General features: G+C 43.1%; 1 protein-coding gene across 1 annotated transcript; it reads left to right on the top strand.

The window, feature by feature from the left end:
* Positions 1-10,302: 10,302 nt before the first annotated feature.
* On the top strand, positions 10,303-17,003 carry LOC125704220 (CMP-N-acetylneuraminate-beta-galactosamide-alpha-2,3-sialyltransferase 2-like). Its single transcript, XM_048969601.1, has 7 exons — positions 10,303-10,916; positions 12,780-13,495; positions 13,979-14,172; positions 14,269-14,448; positions 14,567-14,612; positions 14,808-14,927; positions 15,013-17,003. The coding sequence occupies exons 2-7, from the start codon at positions 13,124-13,126 to the stop codon at positions 15,193-15,195; spliced, it is 1,095 nt and encodes a 364-aa protein (XP_048825558.1). The 5' UTR covers positions 10,303-10,916; positions 12,780-13,123; the 3' UTR covers positions 15,196-17,003.
* Positions 17,004-18,028: the final 1,025 nt, after the last annotated feature.

Genomic DNA, 18,028 nt, shown 5'->3' with positions numbered 1-18,028 from the left:
TCACAGAATGTACTTATACACTATGCATAACACAGTAAACTTTTTTTTATAAATAGAAAGAGTACATTCTAAAACAATGATAAAAAGTACAGTGTAGTAAATTCATAAACTAATATACTTGACTGAAAGCTTGTTATGTGACATGTAACTCTGGGTAAAAGCATCTGCTAAATTAATGTAATGTAACATTGCAATATACACAATGTATCATTTTCTCAGTTTTATAGTGCTGGACCAGTTTGTGTGCTTCATTGATCCATGTAGTTATAAGAAGCTAGGGATGTAGTGCAATTTGTAGCAACATCGTATTATGTATCAACTCAACAAAATGTAACAAATTTATAGATTACATTATCATTTTATATTGCAACATTACCCTATTATTATTATTATCACCGGTATTATTATCATCATTCAATTTGTTACATTCTGTCGAGTTACTACATGATACATTGGTACAAAGCCACCAGTGTAACTTGGCCAGGCTCAAAATGGCTAAATGGAGCCAGCTTGGGGGAGCACCATCCTCTGGATTTGGGAATGTGGAGCATTGTGTGTATGTTAGGGAAGGAGCCGGTGTAATGTGGGAGGTCCTGGATAGATATGATCAGCCATACTTACAAGAATGATGTGGGCTCTGGAAATATTTGTTGAAATTATTATGACTGGAAGCTCCTTATCAATTGCCCCCATCGAAAGTTGGTAATCACAAGCTCACATACTCAAAGTATGTGCAGCTCTGTGGGTCATGGTATCAAAACTCCTCTGACAGTAACAGCTAGTTTACAGTTCATTCAGAACAGCAGCAAAATGAGGAACTGAACCTCTGCCAATGCGTATGTGATTCATGTGACTAACAGACATGAATTGTTACTATGACATACAAGCATGAATTCCTAATTATTTTAATGTTGTGCGACCGTGGTTAACGTATGTATTTGTCTGTTTTTGTCTTTGCACTTTGCGCCAGAGTATTTCCTGTAGCCCTGTGGTTTTTTTTTGTACCCTATTTCCTCTGACGGTTATGCAGTTCAACATAATCACAGTCACTTTTCCTGGAGCTGAGGAAATAACGTAGATTAAGGGCGTCATGCGCCGCTAGTCCGCTCCTCCCATGTGCCACGCCCCCTCATCTACCTCGTGTGGAATCCCTGTGTTTACCGGCTGTTTCTCGTTTTTGTTGATTAGTTCAATGTATTTAAGTCTACGTTAGGTATGTTTTCCCCAGTCCGGTCATTAACGTTGTGACGTTGCTGCCAGTCTTTCCTTGTGTTCAGTGTTGGTCTCCTAATAAATCCCTCATTCCCTGATTCTCCGTCTCCCTGCTCCTGCTTTCCCGGGCCGCGTCGTGACGAGCGGCATATGAAAAATAGTTTTTTTTTTTTTGCACAAGTACATTGGAATGCTATTTTTTACATACTTCATCTTGCTGTCATTTGACACAGACAGTAAAGAGCAGAGCTTGGGGTCTGCGTGCAGAGTCAGACCATTTATTGGGCACCTCTGAAGCATTTTGGGTCAAGGGTCAAGTGGAGATTATACTGCCAAGGCCAGGGCTCAAGCCAGCAAACCTCTCAGGCTTAACCTGCTGAACAACATGCAACCAGCTCCACAGTGGGGGCGGAGTTGAAGATTCAGTGCTCCCAGTGCACAGTAGTAGTTCTCTGGGCAATATGCTTCACTCAGGTTGCTTCACACATAGTTGTCTTAAATACCGATATTCATGCTGGTCAGTTCTGTAATAACTTGTTCAGAACGTGTATACATTCCTATGTGCAGCACCATCCGAAATGCAATTAGGGCAAAGGAGCTGATTCCCGCCTGTTATGTCCAAAGACTTGCGTTTGTTTTCTTTCCTCCTCTCCTCCTTTTCTCTTTCCCTGTATTTGGAGGGCATGTTGATGGGTACCTGACATGATTCTACATGCACCAAGTGGGCAGGCCGCCCGCAGGACACGTGCGCATTTCAAAAACTCATGGGATGATGGCTTCGCAGGAAAACACACCACCACTTTCACCGTCCGAAAACATCGACGAGGCTGCAGTGCTTATCGTGTAATTTGTATGTATTGCTGGACGTGATATTGTCACAGATACATACCCGCTCACACTTTATCTCCACTAAGATATTTCTATTGTGGAGATCTTAGGAAACATAAGGGTGAGCGCAATTTATTTTAATTGTTTTCTTTTCCTTCTATGTTTGGTTTATAAAGGGAGACAGTTTGGGTTTTGTGTTTTTCTTTGGTTTTTGTTTTCCGTTTATTTAATGCCTTTATTCCTTGGTTAGTTAGTGGTACAGTGGTAGACTTTTCACTAACAATATGGTCGGCCTGTGTACAAATTCAAGTCAGTATGCTCCGTGATACCGTTTGCAGAGAGATATATTTTTAGTGACTGGGGAGGGAGTTCCCCAATGCATTTTTTTTTTCTTTCAGCACACATACCTATCTGCCCTCCAGGAAAATTCCCAGTGAGCCAGATGGTTTTCCAGTCCTGAGGTCATATGTTACACATGTAATATTCAGAAATCATACAAACAAGCCAAGGAACTGAGAGACATAATGTCATAAATGAATGAAAATGCGGCCAAATTCCACAGCAGGGTCCCCCAGTAGGACTCAAACGTGTGGTCCTCGAAAAACGTACCATGTGCACCAATGCATTTTAGCTGAGGTAGCACAACCATCGGGCATGATCAGAGAAGAAAATAATTGATCCCAGCCCCCGCTCAGTAAATTTTATTGTCCGCACCCCCACACCACCACTTGGAAAATTTTATTTGTATGTCGAGCAAATTAGAATAGCAGAACAATGTCAGAGGCAGTGGCCCTTGATTTTGTGTTATTCATAAAATTTGGCCCTCAGGGAAAAATCGAGGAACACTGAAGGATTCATGCTTATTTATTTATTTATTTCTTTAATCCCATATCTGTATTATTCCACAAAGAGTGAGGTACCCATAGTTTCGTTGTGTTTTGAAACTAGTGGAATTTAAATAAATGCATAAAATAAGGAGTAACACTAACATTAATGAAACATTTAATAAATGCATGCTGTGTTGTTAAAAAATGAACGTCAAATGCAGGAAGCATGTGTTAAATGTACTTAAGAGTTCATATCTGCATGCAAACATAACGAATATAGAGATAAAGACTATGGCTGTATAGCTTTATATGAAAAACATGTGGGCTTTGAATGCAGCAAAAATAGCTTTGAGAAATGCTCAAGGCCAACAAAGAGCATTAGCAGACAGCAGGGGTGGGAAAAGGTAAGACGGGGGCGTCTGGAACCAGGTAGAGGTCATTCATGCGAAATCCAACAAACTGTGCAGTAGCAGGAAAAATCACCAGAGGGAGCGAATCCATCAATGACAGGCGCGGCTCAAACACAGATCAGGCAATAAAAGGCTATGGAATCCTAAACATCACAATACAGGCAGAGGTGATAACAGAGAACAAGGAAATGGCAGAGAAAAAGGAGGGAAGGAGTGGGAACAATCGAAATACAGTCAGGTGGGGTCGCATAGCGAACTGAGGTCCTAGATACACAGAAGGATAACGAGCAAACAGGCAGGTGAATACAATGAATTAAACAAGGAGGCTGAAAGGTGAATGCAGTCAGGTGATCTCCAAAGCGGGAAGGTCAGGTGTCTGGAGGACACATACCCACAGAACTCCGTACTGCGGGAAAAGCAGCAAGAAAACAAATGGAACTCTTGAAAAATCTTTCTAACAGATATTTGTGTATTAGACAATTCCATCAAAATAAAGCAGAAAATAAATTTATTTTCATACACTTTAAGGCAACGTGTGCAATAGGCTGGAGTTAGCTCCTCTAAATCATTGTTCCCTTGATCATCTGATGCCACTTGCATCTAATTAGCCAACTGCTCTAGCTGCTTTGGAGGGATTCAGAGTGTCAGTTCTCAGATCAGTTGCTTGATTATGCACATAATATTGTAGCACCAATGGGGTGCATATCCCAGCATGCTCTGCGTGCAATTGAAATTAGCCTTTGTCATGTTGTTGATGTTAATGGTTATATTTCCTCATTGTTGCATGTGTGTTTACCTGTGCCTTGTGTGTACCTGGTCGAATTCTAGTGTATTATTAGCTTACGTAAATCTCCCACCATGTAAGCATCTTACAGTTCGGCGTCTGACAACCTTGTCTTTTCTGCGTGCGATTGGTTTGGTGCTCGTTGGGTGGCTGATGTAGTCCTTTTCAGGACTGCTAATAAAGAATGTGTTTTCCTTGGCAAGCATGTCTCTCTCTGCTCTTGCGATGCCTCTGTTTGTCCGATGCAACATTACACATGACAAAAACAAATGTAGATGTAGGCATTGGACTCAGGGAAATGTACAGTAGGCTGTTTAAGCAGAGACGGGGGAGGGCAGGACAGGAGGGGCTATGGCACAGGATCGGATGTGGCGAGAATTCACGTCCTGTGGTCTTCACTTCCAGGTGAAGCTAATGCTTGTAAAGAAACAAGCTAAGGTTCCTTAAAGCATAAAGGCTTTTATGTTTGCAGTCTATATATTCTATATATATATACATATTTACTCTGTATAATTGAAGTTGTTAAACCAAAAAGCCAGCAGTGAGGTATGCCCTCCGACCAGGATAACTTCAGTTAATTATGCCAGAATCTCCACCTGATGATGTTGCGATAATATATACTATCATGTATTTCAGCTAACAGCTACAATTAACAATTGCAATTGTCTTTTGATTATTTTGCAAGTTTAGATGTTAGCATTTATAAATAAGCATTCCTCATATTGCACATTTTCTATTTTTAAACTGCATTTTATTTTTCTTCATGATCCCTCACCTGGGTACAGCAGTATTAACCTTTTTTTAAAAAAATCTGTGCATCATAAACTTTATATAGGAAAATCTGCGGATTTATTAAATGTAATCATTTATCCACTGTTTGTACTTTCCAAAAATGATTCAGTATTTATACGTCATGTTTATCTGATCTTTGATATTTATAAATATAGAAAAAGCTCATCCATCCATCTATCCATTTTCCAAACTGCTTATCCTACTGGGTCACGGGGGGTACGGAGCCTATCCCGGAAGCAATGGGTATGAGGCAGGGAACAACCCAGGATGGGGGGCCAGCCCATCACAGGGCACACACACACACACACACACACACACACACACACACACCATTCACACACATTCACACCTACGGGTAATTTAGCAAGTCCAATTAGCCTCAGCATGTTTTTGAACTGTTGGGGGAAACCGGAGTACCCGGAGGAAACCCCACGACGACATGGGGAGAACATGCAAACTCCGCACACATGTGACCCAGGCGGAGACTCGAACCCGGGTCCCAGAGGTGTGAGGCAGCAGTGCTAACCACTACGCCACCATGCCACCCCTAGAAAAAGCCCAATTTATTTAATTAAATGTCATTTGGAAGAAATGCCGAAAACAATATACAACACATGGCCAAAGGTATTTGGGTACCACTTAATCATTGAATTCAGGTGTTTCATTCAGACCCATTGCCACAGGTATATAAAATGAAACACCTATAGCCACACAGTCTGGTTTACAAACATTTGTGAAAGAATGGGTCATTCTGAAGAGCTCAGTGAATTTAAGTGCTGTACTGTGACAGGATGCCGCCTTTGCAATAAGTCAGTTTGTGAAATGTCTTTCCTGCTAGATACACCATGGTCAACTGTAAGTAGTATTACTGCAAAGAGGAAGCGTTTAAGAATAAAGAAACTCAGCCACAAAGTGGTGGACTTCGTAAAGTAACAGTCCGGGTTCCCCGAGTGCTGAGGTGCAAAATGTAAAAAGAGTCCCGAACTTCCCCTGGCATTAACCCCCCTTCATGGCCTAGAAGTTGCATGCAAGCCTCACATCACCAAGCGCAATGCCAAGCGTTGGATGTAGAGGTGTAAGACACACCGCCACTGGACTCTGGGGCAGTGGAAATCTGTTCTATGGAGTGACAAATCGTGCTTCTTTACCTGGAAATGTGGTAGACGAGTTTGGGTTTGGCAGATGCTAGGAGAATGTTACCTGCCTGACTGCGTTGTGCCAGCTGTAAAGTTTGAGGGAAAAGGAATAATGGCTGACTTGGGTGTGGAAGAACTTGGCTGGCCTGCACAGAGCCCTGACCTCGACCTTCACATCCTACTATCACTACCTGACCTCACAAGTGCTCTTCTGGATGAATGGGCAAAATTTCCGAAATCTAAAATCTTGTGGAAAATCTTCACAGAAGAGTGGCAGCTGTCATAGCTGCAGAGTTGGAACTAACTCCATATTGCTCTCTCTGGATTTAGAATAGGATGTCATAAAAGGTTTCTGTAGGTGTAATGGCCAGGTCCATATAGTGTATTTCAGTTGCATCTGGCAGTTGTAATTTTGGGTTATGTGACAAACATTCAGCACCTTAATATATATATATATATATATATTGAAACATTGTAATGCAATTTTGTTGGTCTGATATCATGGGGTTGCACTGTTTAGAATTATGTTCAGTATATTAATTTTTATAGAGAAACTGTGATGGAAATCAGCATAGACTCAACTATTCAAAAAGATTATTTATTGGTCTAAAAATACAGTGGATTTAAAATGCACTGGTGATGTACCGGAGCCATCCGGACTGCGAAATTAGAAATTCCTTCTTTTATAGAAGCACGGGTAGTGAGACGTTCACCCAACTAAGATTAACATTTCAGCAGAACATTTTGGAGGACTCCAAAAATATGTCAATCCTATATGAATACATTGATGTTTGAGATGCCCCAGAAAAGATATTTAAATGCAAGATTAAAGTACTGAATCTAAATTATATTATTGACAGTCAGAGGAAACCTGATGCTCTCAGTCGAAAGTGCAGGCTAACTGCAAAGTTGCAGTTGATGAGGTAAGGAGAGTACGTGCGTCGTGTGTTACAGCTCGCATTAGGATAGACAAATTTATTCAAATCTACAAGCCTTCCATTGTCAAAGTATTTCACACGGTGATATAAAATACAGGAAATTAAAAATAGTTTTGGTATTACCAACGCACCACTTCCTAAGGCAGTAATAATAATAATGAAACAGACTCATATGAGACTCTTCTCTACCTGAAAATGGTTGCGCAATTTCATAATAACCTTTTTAGACTGACAACATTCTTACCTGGTGACTTTAAACAATAAGGTGATGGTTTGCGGAAAATCCCCAGATCAGTTCCACTGGGGCTGAAAACAGCAGGTTCTGATTGGGGAGAGAGAAGGACAACCTCAAACTGCCAGCTTTGCACAAAAATGGGAAAGCTAAAGTGGGAAGGGAAATTCTCCTTCAACCACACTTCCAGTGCACTACCACTGGTAGGTCAGAACTAGATGCAGAAGAGGGGCCCAGCTCTACGAGTGATGCAGGGAGCACTGGCTGAAATGCAGCTGCATGACTGTAACAATAACAGACAATAAAAATGATGGTCAGGAACACAATGATGAACACTGGATGGACACAGTGATGTACAAAGGATGGACACAATGATGAACACTGGATGGACACAGTGATGTACAAAGGATGGACACAATGATGTACACTGGATGGACACAGTGATATACAAAGGATGGACACAATGATGCACACTGGATGGACACAGTGATGTACAAAGGATGGACACAATGATGTACACTGGATGGACACAGTGATGTACAAAGGATGGACACAGTGATGTACAAAGGATGGACACGATGATGCACACTGGATGGACACAGTGATGTACACTGGATGAACACAGTGATGTATACAGGATGGACTCACTGATGTACACTGGATGGACACAGTGATGTATACAGGATGGACTCACTGATGTACACTGGATGGACACAGTGATGTACACGGGATGGACACAGTGATGTACACAGGATGGACACAATGATGTCTTGGACTAGTCTAGTCAAAGTCCAGACCCGGACGCTATTCACTTGTTGCAAAATCTGAAATACCCACAAATTTTCAGCACAGCCTAAGGGCACTAAAAGATTGCTGGACGGCATGCTTTGTCCCAGTAACATTCCTGCATTTACTATTTTAGAGAGGGAAACTGGGTGTTGCTTAACTGTCTTTGATAATCAAATGATAAAGATATGAAAAAGCATCAAATTGCACTCTTTTTCAGTTCCTCAGTATTTCGCTGTACTGTTGAAACACTCGCTACTAATACTTGACTCACCACTCCAGACACACCTACATAAAGTACCGCTGCTGAAAATTTGACCCTTCCAGACTTGTGGTTTGAATAATGCCGATATCCTGGGTTTTGGACAACCCTTCCCATGCTAAGAGGGCAGGTGAGAATGTGGTGGTTAAGGACACATGTAATCTAAATAAGTGAGTTTTATCACACAGTAAAGCATTTCCCTGTTAACTCTTGATTATTTATTCCACCCATTTTTTACACTGATAAAAAGGATAAACATGCAAAGAATCAAGTATGAAAAAGCAGATTAACACCAATAACCTTGTAATTGTAGTTAATTTTGGAATCATTCATTGGGAGGCTTATGTGGAGGTGGTCCGAAAACAGAAAAACAATGTAAATAAATAGTTATATGCAATTGCAATGTACATTGTAACTGTACAAACGAGTCAGGAGATGATGGGACAGAAAGTGAAAGGCGGTGATGCAAGTGAATAACATAGTTTTAATATAAGCATGACGGTGAATCTGGTGCAGCAATGTGTCAATCGTCAGTCCTTGTCTGACCATCTGACTGCCTGAGGGAAGCCTGCAAGCCGTCACATTGTTTCCCAGATGGCAGGGGGCGAGAACAGGCAGTGGGAGGGGTGAGAGAGGCCCCGGAGGATGCACCCGCTGTTGTCGGTATCCCGGCTTTATTTATAGCGTGCTTTACATACATTTCACTCGCAGTGCTTCCCACAAAATGGAAGAATCAATAAAAATGTGTGGGACAGTCGGCTCAGGACTCATGTAGCCTGGGAAATGGGAACTGGGCTTTTAATTTTTGGGCAATTCCCCTTTTCAGGGAGCAGGAAGATGCGAACCACACAACCAAAACAGAAAAACAAAGAAACCCTCTAAGGTAAACAAAAAGTTGCCATTTCAACAGGGACTGAAAGACCCACTAAAAATGGGTAGACTGGAGAAAAACAGCCGTATCACAGCAGGGCGAACACAGATCAGGCTGGAGAAAAGAAATACTAACCTGCGCAATCACCTGGGTCGGCCTCCTCGTACGGACAGAAGGGCTTTACTGCATTTACGTGCATTACTACAGGAAGCATTAACATACAGAAACTCCAGTAGAGATCATCTGTCACTCTGAGGGGGAGACGTGTTGTACAATCCTGCATGTTCTGGTGCAGGTTATTTGTTTTTATAAATGTAATAGCTGTCAGTATTCTGCCACTTCAGATAAATCAGCAGCTTCAAAACATTATTTCAAACAATGGGATCTGTCTGGCATCCTGTGGTGTATCTTTGCTGCTAGGACCCCCACTGAGACCCTGTACAGGGTAAATGTATCCCAGTCAGCATGGACACAAGGCTGGACCACACCCAAGGTGGGATGCCAGTCCATCACAGGGCACACAAACACACACGCACGCACGCACACACACACACACACACACACACACACGCACGCACACGCATGCACACACACACACACTACCATGTACAGACACTTCTACTCAGAGGTGATTCTAGGGACTCTGGGGGCCCTAGGCAAAAAACTCCCCCTACCCCAGCATGCTAACATTTATTACCTCTATTTTGCTGCGAAGTGTACATTTATAATACCAACAAAGAGAATTAAATAAACACAAGACCTTTATTTTCACTTTTGTGAAAAACAGAATACAAAAATAAAGCAGATTTGTCGTTGCTATGTAATAGAACTTTTTTTTTTTTAAAGTAGATATGTGCTATGTAATCGGCTGCCCTCGGGACCCCCCTCCCGGCTCGCGGCCCCAGGCCATTTCCTGCCCTGCCTCTGATTCTACTTTATGGACAAATAAGGACACCAGTTAGCCTAAATGCAGGAGGAATCTGAGTGGATAGAGGGCACCAATGCAACACAGGGAACAGATGCATACTAAACTCCATTTTGAATATGTTCAATATAATGAATGTTCAAAACAATGAAATCACTGTTTAATTAAAGTTACTGTGGGATTACACCATAAAAATAAATAAATACACAAATAAATAAATAAATAAATCGAATGACCTACATCCAGGATAAAATTAGAATATCAGGTCATTGTGGAGACTGGGGACACAGTGAATTCCGTCACCTCATCAGCCGGAGAAATGTAATTATCGTGTAAGTCTATACATACGTAGATGCATATTTATGTCACACACTGTGCACGTTTAGTTATTAACGTATAGTTTGTCCGCAATCTATATTGCGCTCAGAGTAAATCTGCCTCCCGCTGCAGTCCTGAGGTCTAGTAAATCTGTTATTTTCTTACTTAACTGTCGTGGATGTATTTTACTGAAAACTACAATTCCCCAAAGGCTGTATTTTGGCTCTGTGAGCGGGATGGCCGGTATCTCTTATGCGGCTGCAGTGACCTCGGGAGGGGGATGTGCGAAGAAAAGCGTCTTTTAACCGGGGGGGCTCCATGAAACCAGATGCTCTGCCTAAGATAAGGAAATAGCGAATAGGCAAATGTTAAACTGATATGAATACTAGGAGATGGTGAATGGCACAGCCCGGGTCTTACGCATCTCAATGCACGATCGCCAGCCGCCGGGTTTAATGGTAATAAAACGTCTACCGAAGCATGATAACCCCCCTGGAGTAGCTGCTACCATCGTGCCTCGTTGGAAGACACCCGGGGCGAAGTGGCGAGAGAAAGAGCCGCAAACGTGGGAAGCGGTCAGCCTAGTTTACAGCAGGTATGGGGATGCGCCGTTCGGGGAGCTGCTCGGATGGGCTCTGGGTGTAAAGTATGCGGGGGGTCGCTGGCTCCCGGTGTGTGCGTTTCTGCTAGGCTTAGCTCCTGTTAGGTGATCTGGAGCCCATGGCCGGTTAACGAGCCCGTCTCGATGCTCAAGCGCTGCGTCCTCCAGCATTTGGGTTTAATGCAGCGGTCTGTACCGAACCCGGCAAAGTGATTGAATAGTATTTCATATAATCCGCGCGCTACACAGCGACGTAATACAATCCAGCAGGAGACTAAACCATGCATTTTGTAGAATTGATATTATTTAATTGCAACAAAGCTCTGAATTAGAGTGTCGGATGAGGATACATGATGATGGTGATACGGCTGGATTGGCAAGCTGTCAAAGCGGCTTTTGCATTGCGCTGGCTCTGCGTGCCTTTCGGTTGTTTGCAGCCTATTCGTCTGCAAATAAACTACGGCAAAATGGCCAGAATTGAGCAATTGATTACAGAAACTGTACACGATTAGAGAATCGGCTAGTGTATAATGATGGCTCCCTAAAACTTACCAGTATGGATGGCGGTTTCAAAACCTCCTTTTGGCTATTATGGTCTCAGGCGGATGGGGGAATCGGTTTCTCATGCTGAAAAATATGTGTGTGTACAGATGTAGCTTATATGACAAATCCCAAAAGAAGCTCAACACATCAGCCTTAGCAGTTCCACACCGATCTCAATGACCAAGCTCTTAGTTCCCAGGTAATTAAAGAGGTGAAGTGCGATGGTCAGGCAGAAAACGTGTAACTTGCACACACATTATGACTTATATTTTTCATGCGGAGATCCCCAAAGTGGGGGTCGCGAGAAGGTTGGCAGAATACGTTTGGAACATTTTTAAAACGTGAAAAAATATTCACTTTCAACTGTTATCCAACCCGGCTGAGTTGGAAAGATGGAGCTCGTGAGTCTTCCGCTGTTTTGAGGGTGGAGGCTGAAAAGCCTGGGAACTCATGTTTACATGCATAGCTTTGTACACCCAGGTGAATCGGGGTCATATTGGTGTCTTTAAATTACCCGTAAGGTATGGTTGTGTGTGTAACATTGAGTGTGTGCATGTATGTGTTATGTGATGGACAGACATCCCATCCAGGGTGTATCCCAGCCGTGCTACCTGAAATAGGCTCCAGGCCCCCAGGCCACCCTGACCCGGATTAGAAGATGGATGGAGATGATAACAGAGGGCAGGAAATACAATCTCCAGTATTTCAATACCTTATCACCTTAAACCATCTACAGAGCAGCCTGTGAATGTTGTGTGACCAACATATAGTGCTGGGAAGGTTACCTTTTGAATTGTAATATGTTACCGATTAATAGTTACATTGATAAAAATGGAATAAAAAATGTAACCACTTTGATATCTTAAGCAAAATTAATGTAACTTATTATATTTGATTACGTTTCTAGCAAATGTTTAAATTGGGCAATAAAGCTGAAACGCCCCAACGGCTTTGCTGACCTGCTTTGTCTGGAAAAATGCCGAAGAAGCAACAAAATGCATGTTATATTTTAATATAAGATTTTTAATAAAAAGAATATATTCGAATGTAACCCCTTTCAAACCACCAACAATTTGATTTGTATATTTTTCTCAGCATCTGTAAATAAATAAATTATAATAGCATCTATTTTGTAATTTAAGTATAGAATGCTGTTACGTGAAACTAGTTACTCCCCACCACTGCCAACATAAAGAGCTGTGAGGGCAGTGGCGCCCCCACCTGGCTGACTGTGGGATAACATCAGGGGTCATTCCATTGTTCTGCTTGCTTCTTGACATTTTGATCATTTCTTGATTTCTGTTTTGCCATCAGTGGGAAATGCCCCCAGTCCTACATGGATAGAAGCTGCTGACCCCTACGGCTGAAGTCCCAGCACAGAAGGGGGGGGCAAGCGGGGGCAGCTTGACATCGCCTCCTCCTGGTGACAGCACTTCTGGGAGAGAAGTAATCTAGAAGGAGTTGAAAGGAATTCCACAAGTCAAGAGGTAGATCTATCAGCTTAGATCAGGTGGAACTGAGATACCAGTACATGGATAGACGGGATTTCAGGTAAATCCAGCCCGGACTGGACTTGTCTTGACTAGGGATACTGGGACAGACACGTGTCCCCAGAGTCCACATCTGATATCAGCCCCAAAGGACCTGGAGGGGGCGATATGGAGCAGGGGGCTCGGGCCAGGGCCGCCACAGGAACTGTGCACTGCATCTCCCGCTTCTGGGTTCTGCTGGGATCACTGGTTCTCATCTTCCTCACCTCACTGCTCTTCTCCCTGCGTGGGGGGGGCAGGCTGTACATGGACCCCGCCAGCTGGGAGGAGGTACGCCGAGTCAAACTAGTGCCAAGCTATTCTAGAGGTGTGCAGCCTCGGCATCTAGAGGGAGTCGCTCTGCGGACCTGCTCCTGCCACCTCTGTGTGGGGGACCGGGGGGCGTCCCGCTGGTTCGATGACAATTTTGATCCTGACATCTTGCCTGTATGGACCGAGGACAACATCGAATTGCCAGCTGATGTTTACTATTGGTGGGCGGTAAGTGGATTGGATCGATCTCCAGGCGCGCACATACATACACACACGCACACAGACACACACACACAGTAATTTCTACTAATAAAAACGAAAGACCTGGAAAAGTGTGTGTGTGTATAGTCTCTCTCCAGGTTTGGATGCGGTTACCTTCTGATTAACTTATATAAATACAGTGACCTAACCTAACAAACATCATAGCCTAGCCTATAGCCTACCTTGAACATGCTTAGAACACTTACATTAGCCTACAGTTGGGAAAAATCATTAACACAACGCCTATTTTATAATGAAGTGTTGAATACCTCATGTAATTTATTGAATAATGTGAACCGAAAGTGAAAAACATTTACCCATTGTTTGGGTTGAAATATCTTAAAATGGACTGTCGTATCTGGGGTAGTGTTTGTATATTTGTATATTCAGTATAGTTTTCAGCACAAAATATATCGTTTATGAAGGTGAGCTCTCTTCCGCCCCCTGCAGATGCTCCAGCCACAGTTCAAGCCTCACGGCCTTCGGCATGTGCTGTCGCGGCTCTTCAGGGTGATTCCAGGTCACTCCCCCTTTGGCCCCCGGAGCCCCTCCCGCTGCCTGCGTTGCGCCGTGGTGGGAAACTCAGGCAACCTACTGGGGGCAGGTTACGGCCACACGATCGACGGGCACGACTTCGTCATGAGGTGACTACATTTGGGAGGCTTTGGGGGCAGGGTGGGGTGAGCATATATGCAGGTCACCACACTGCCATGCCCAGAACACTGCCCTTTCCCCCCCAGGATGAATTTGGCTCCCACTGCGGGCTATGAAAATGAGGCAGGCAGTCGCACCACCCACCACTTCATGTACCCCGAGAGTGCCCGCAACCTGGATCCCAACGTCAGCTTCATACTGGTGCCCTTCAAGACCCTGGACCTCCTGTGGATCACCAGTGCCCTGTCGACTGGCCACATCAGCTTGTGTGTACTGGACACCCAGAGATTAATGGAAGAACATATTGACTTGTACATTTGTGCTGAACGCTACCACCCGTCCTACAAAGGCTTTTCTTTTGTTTTTCCTCTATGTTTCATGCAGCACTTATGCTCCAGTGAAGCAGTTCCTGCAGGTGGACAAGGACAAGGTACTCATCCAATAAAACAGATGCTTTCTGATCAGAAACAGTGAAACAAAAAAATTTTGTTAACTGCTTGATCCATCTTTTGACTGCCTGTAGGTGTTCCCTCTCTTGTTTTGTATAGTAAAGCTCTTAGTGTTAAACCCCTAAACTTTTGATCGGTTTGAGTCACATACCCCAACCCACTTCCTGTTCTCCCAGGTCCAGATCTACAACCCCGCCTTCTTTAAGTACATCCACGACCGCTGGACCCGACACCACGGCCGCTACCCCTCCACAGGCATGCTGGTGCTTTTCTACGCTCTACACGTGTGTGACGAGGTGAGAATCAGGATTTTAGCGTGCCGTCTGAGCAAGTGAATGTGCGTCTGTTAGTCACAGAAGGTTCCCATATCCATTTGTACAGGTGAACGTGTTTGGCTTTGGCGCAGATCAAAGAGGGAATTGGCACCACTACTGGGAGGAGAATCGCTACTCCGGAGAGTTCCGCAGAACAGGTGTCCATGATGCTGATTATGAGGCTCAAATAATCCAGTTACTGGCCAAGGCTGGAAAAATCACTGTGTTCCCTGGCAACAGGAAGCCCTAAATGATGGTGACGCTCCTCATTTATCCACAGATGGTCTTATTACAGAGTTTTTTTTAATGTTTAGGTACAAGGGTAATAATAGGTGGACAAACAGAGCAGAACTGCTGATCTTCTGAAAAACGCATCCTACCATTGTTGGGTGAACATGTGCAGAAGTTCCCCCACTGTCCAACTGCAGCCCTATGCTGGTTCATCACAAACATCTACACCATTAGAAGGGCAAAAAGATGTGGACATCAGGGGCAGTACAAGCTTACTGATACCCAGACAAACATGGGAGGACACTGTCTTTTATGCAACTGATAAACTTTGCCTCCTCGGCTAATACAATCACCAGCCATCATCTGTGACTGTGCATCTGAACCCTATTACACCCTTGCAGTGTAGCAAAAACTAACAGCAACAATAACCATGTTGAATTTTACATCTTTTTACATCCTTTTTTAGCATGTATCACATTTCCCGTTTAAAAGATTTCTTTAGGCAGTTAGATGTTATTTCTTCCTTCGCGTTTTGAGTAGCCCTTTGTTTACATGAAAACATTCTTCTTGGATACTGCTCTGATCAGCAGTGAGTACTGTAGTAGTGAGCACTGAGACGTGTCTGGATTTACACACAAGATTTATACCACTGGTTATACCAGGAAACAGCAATAATTACCAAGCATACCTTTGATATCAAACCATGGTTTAAACAATTTGGGTTGTTCCCAGTGAATAACAGGTGTGTGTCTTTTTGTCAGTTTAATGGGAAGTCAAGAAATGATTTTGCCATTAGTGCTGCAAGGCGAGCATAGCACTTGCAGGATGTCCACCACTACTGGCTGTATCAAAATGTGGTTCCATCATGCCCAGAAGTACAAAGAGAAAACCTTAGGAGCCTCAGCTTCTTTATGAGAACGACCATTATTCTGGAGTCTAAAGTCACATGCATGCTGTGGTGCTACTGGGGGCCCCATGAACCGAGAAACACATTTCAACTGCTGCTTTTTGATTGGTGGGTGCTGACACTTCGACGAGGAGGAGTTGATCCAATCAATATTATTGGTTTGCTGCGTCCATGACATGTGGGTTTGAGAGCGACCCTCTCTGAGTGATCATCATAGTACCTGCTAGCAGCACTGAATTCCTCTGGCGGGGATAGGGCGGGCAAGCAGAAGAAATGTTTTATTTAGGATTATTAATACATTTGGCAAATTTGGTGGGGTTTTTTTTTTTTGCTTGTGTTTACTTTTACAGGGAGTCATAAAATTCAGATGAAGCCACAAAAGTGAATGAGCAGCTGCGTTTGCACATTAACACACATGCCAGTGCCTTGATCTAGTTGGTATCATCTCATCCCACCCTGGGGCTCAACCCTGGAAATATACAGGCTTTGCTTTGTGCGTCAAGGACCCCCCTATGGCAGCTGTCATTTCCCAGCTGCAGCTGGTCACATGCTTATTACCACAGTGACCAGTGACTGTGACTCATAAATTCCTTTCTGGTTTCTGAGGGGGCAGGGTATCTGTACAAAATGAATCATCCATGACTCACCCATCATTAAAAAAATAATATATATCTTTCCTTTATTCACTAATATAGTCCCTACCAAAGATTAATATTTTTGCTGCATCACTGCATTGTGAGTGATGTACCCAGCCTGTTGACTAATCAAAAATTGATTCACACAGTAGTGATGCCCTTCCCAATTGCTGAAGGGAGCAGTCACCACCAATACCATCATTTTTATGTTCTATGTTGTGTTTTAAATACATGGTTTCTCTGTGTGACTCCTGTTGAAAATAATAAAAGTTATATCTACATTGACAGTTCTGAGGTTATTACTCTTACATTGCTTAAAGGAGAACGACGAACACATGGAGAGTAGTGACACCAATGACAAACAACAGTTAAATTTCCTATTGCTCCTTTCTGCTGGGAATGAGTCACTCCAGTGTGCCACACGTTTGTGAAAAGTAGGCTTTGTGTATGGGTCTCTTCAAGCTGTTGAGAGCATGTGACTTCTGCAGTCTGTTGTGGGCAGAGTTGCTGACCACTGCCATCTACAGGCAGTATGTGTTCTCACCTGTTTCGACTCGGGTTGTTACTGTCCAACAGTTGGAACCTGTACTCACTGGCCTTCAGACACGTACTTGCCAGGTTCTTGTACAACAGAGCAGAGAGAGAAAGAATAAAGAAGATAGACAGAGTTGGTTTATACATTGATAAATCCTTAGAGGTCTCACATCCACTTCCTAGAGTCAGCAAAATTTCTAGCATATTTTCAGTATTGTATCGTTGTCTGTTAACTAGCCTCAATTTTCTCAATTTTAACACAAAGCCTGAAGACTCACTTTTTAGAAGATTTGTGTAATATTAGAAACATTTATTGTGCCTATATATACAGCCGCAGAAAAAATTAAGAGACCACATCATAATTTTTTGTTTCACTCATTTCTCGATTTATGGGTGTGCGTCTGTGAATAATATATATTTCTTTTATTTTTTTGTAAACTCCAGCCTGGCTCTTCCCTGCTTCTCATTAATGAAGGGCTACTTCCTTGCTTTGTTGGACTTCAATCCAGCTTCTTGGACCCTGATACGAACTGTCCTAGCACTGCACTTCACACCTGCACTTAATGTTTCCCATTCTTTTTGAAGGTCACTTCATGTCATCTTCTGATTCATGAGACACTGTCAGATAAGTTAACAGTCATCTCTGGCATTAGAAACTCACTTCTGCCCTTTACCTGACTGGTTTCTGGTCATTCCCAGTGTCTCCTGCTTCATCTTATTCCTGTGTACTGCTGTCTTAGAAATTTTGAACCTGGAAGCAATCTCCTGCTCAGCGT

This window comes from Brienomyrus brachyistius, chromosome 11 (genome assembly GCF_023856365.1).
Source record: "Brienomyrus brachyistius isolate T26 chromosome 11, BBRACH_0.4, whole genome shotgun sequence".
Classification (NCBI taxonomy): domain Eukaryota; kingdom Metazoa; phylum Chordata; class Actinopteri; order Osteoglossiformes; family Mormyridae; genus Brienomyrus; species Brienomyrus brachyistius.
The sequence above is the reverse complement of the archived record's forward strand: the minus strand, read 5'-3'. Positions and strand labels throughout refer to the sequence as shown.

Excerpts from the sequence above, each read along its gene's own strand:
- LOC125704220 (XM_048969601.1), top strand. The coding sequence starts at position 13,124 with ATGGAGCAGGGGGCTCGGGCCAGGGCCGCCACAGGAACTGTGCACTGC. Across the intron at positions 14,449-14,566 it reads TCGACTGGCCACATCAGCTT|CACTTATGCTCCAGTGAAGC; the intron begins GTGTGTACTGGA and ends TGTTTCATGCAG. Across the intron at positions 14,928-15,012 it reads CTCTACACGTGTGTGACGAG|GTGAACGTGTTTGGCTTTGG; the intron begins GTGAGAATCAGG and ends CCATTTGTACAG.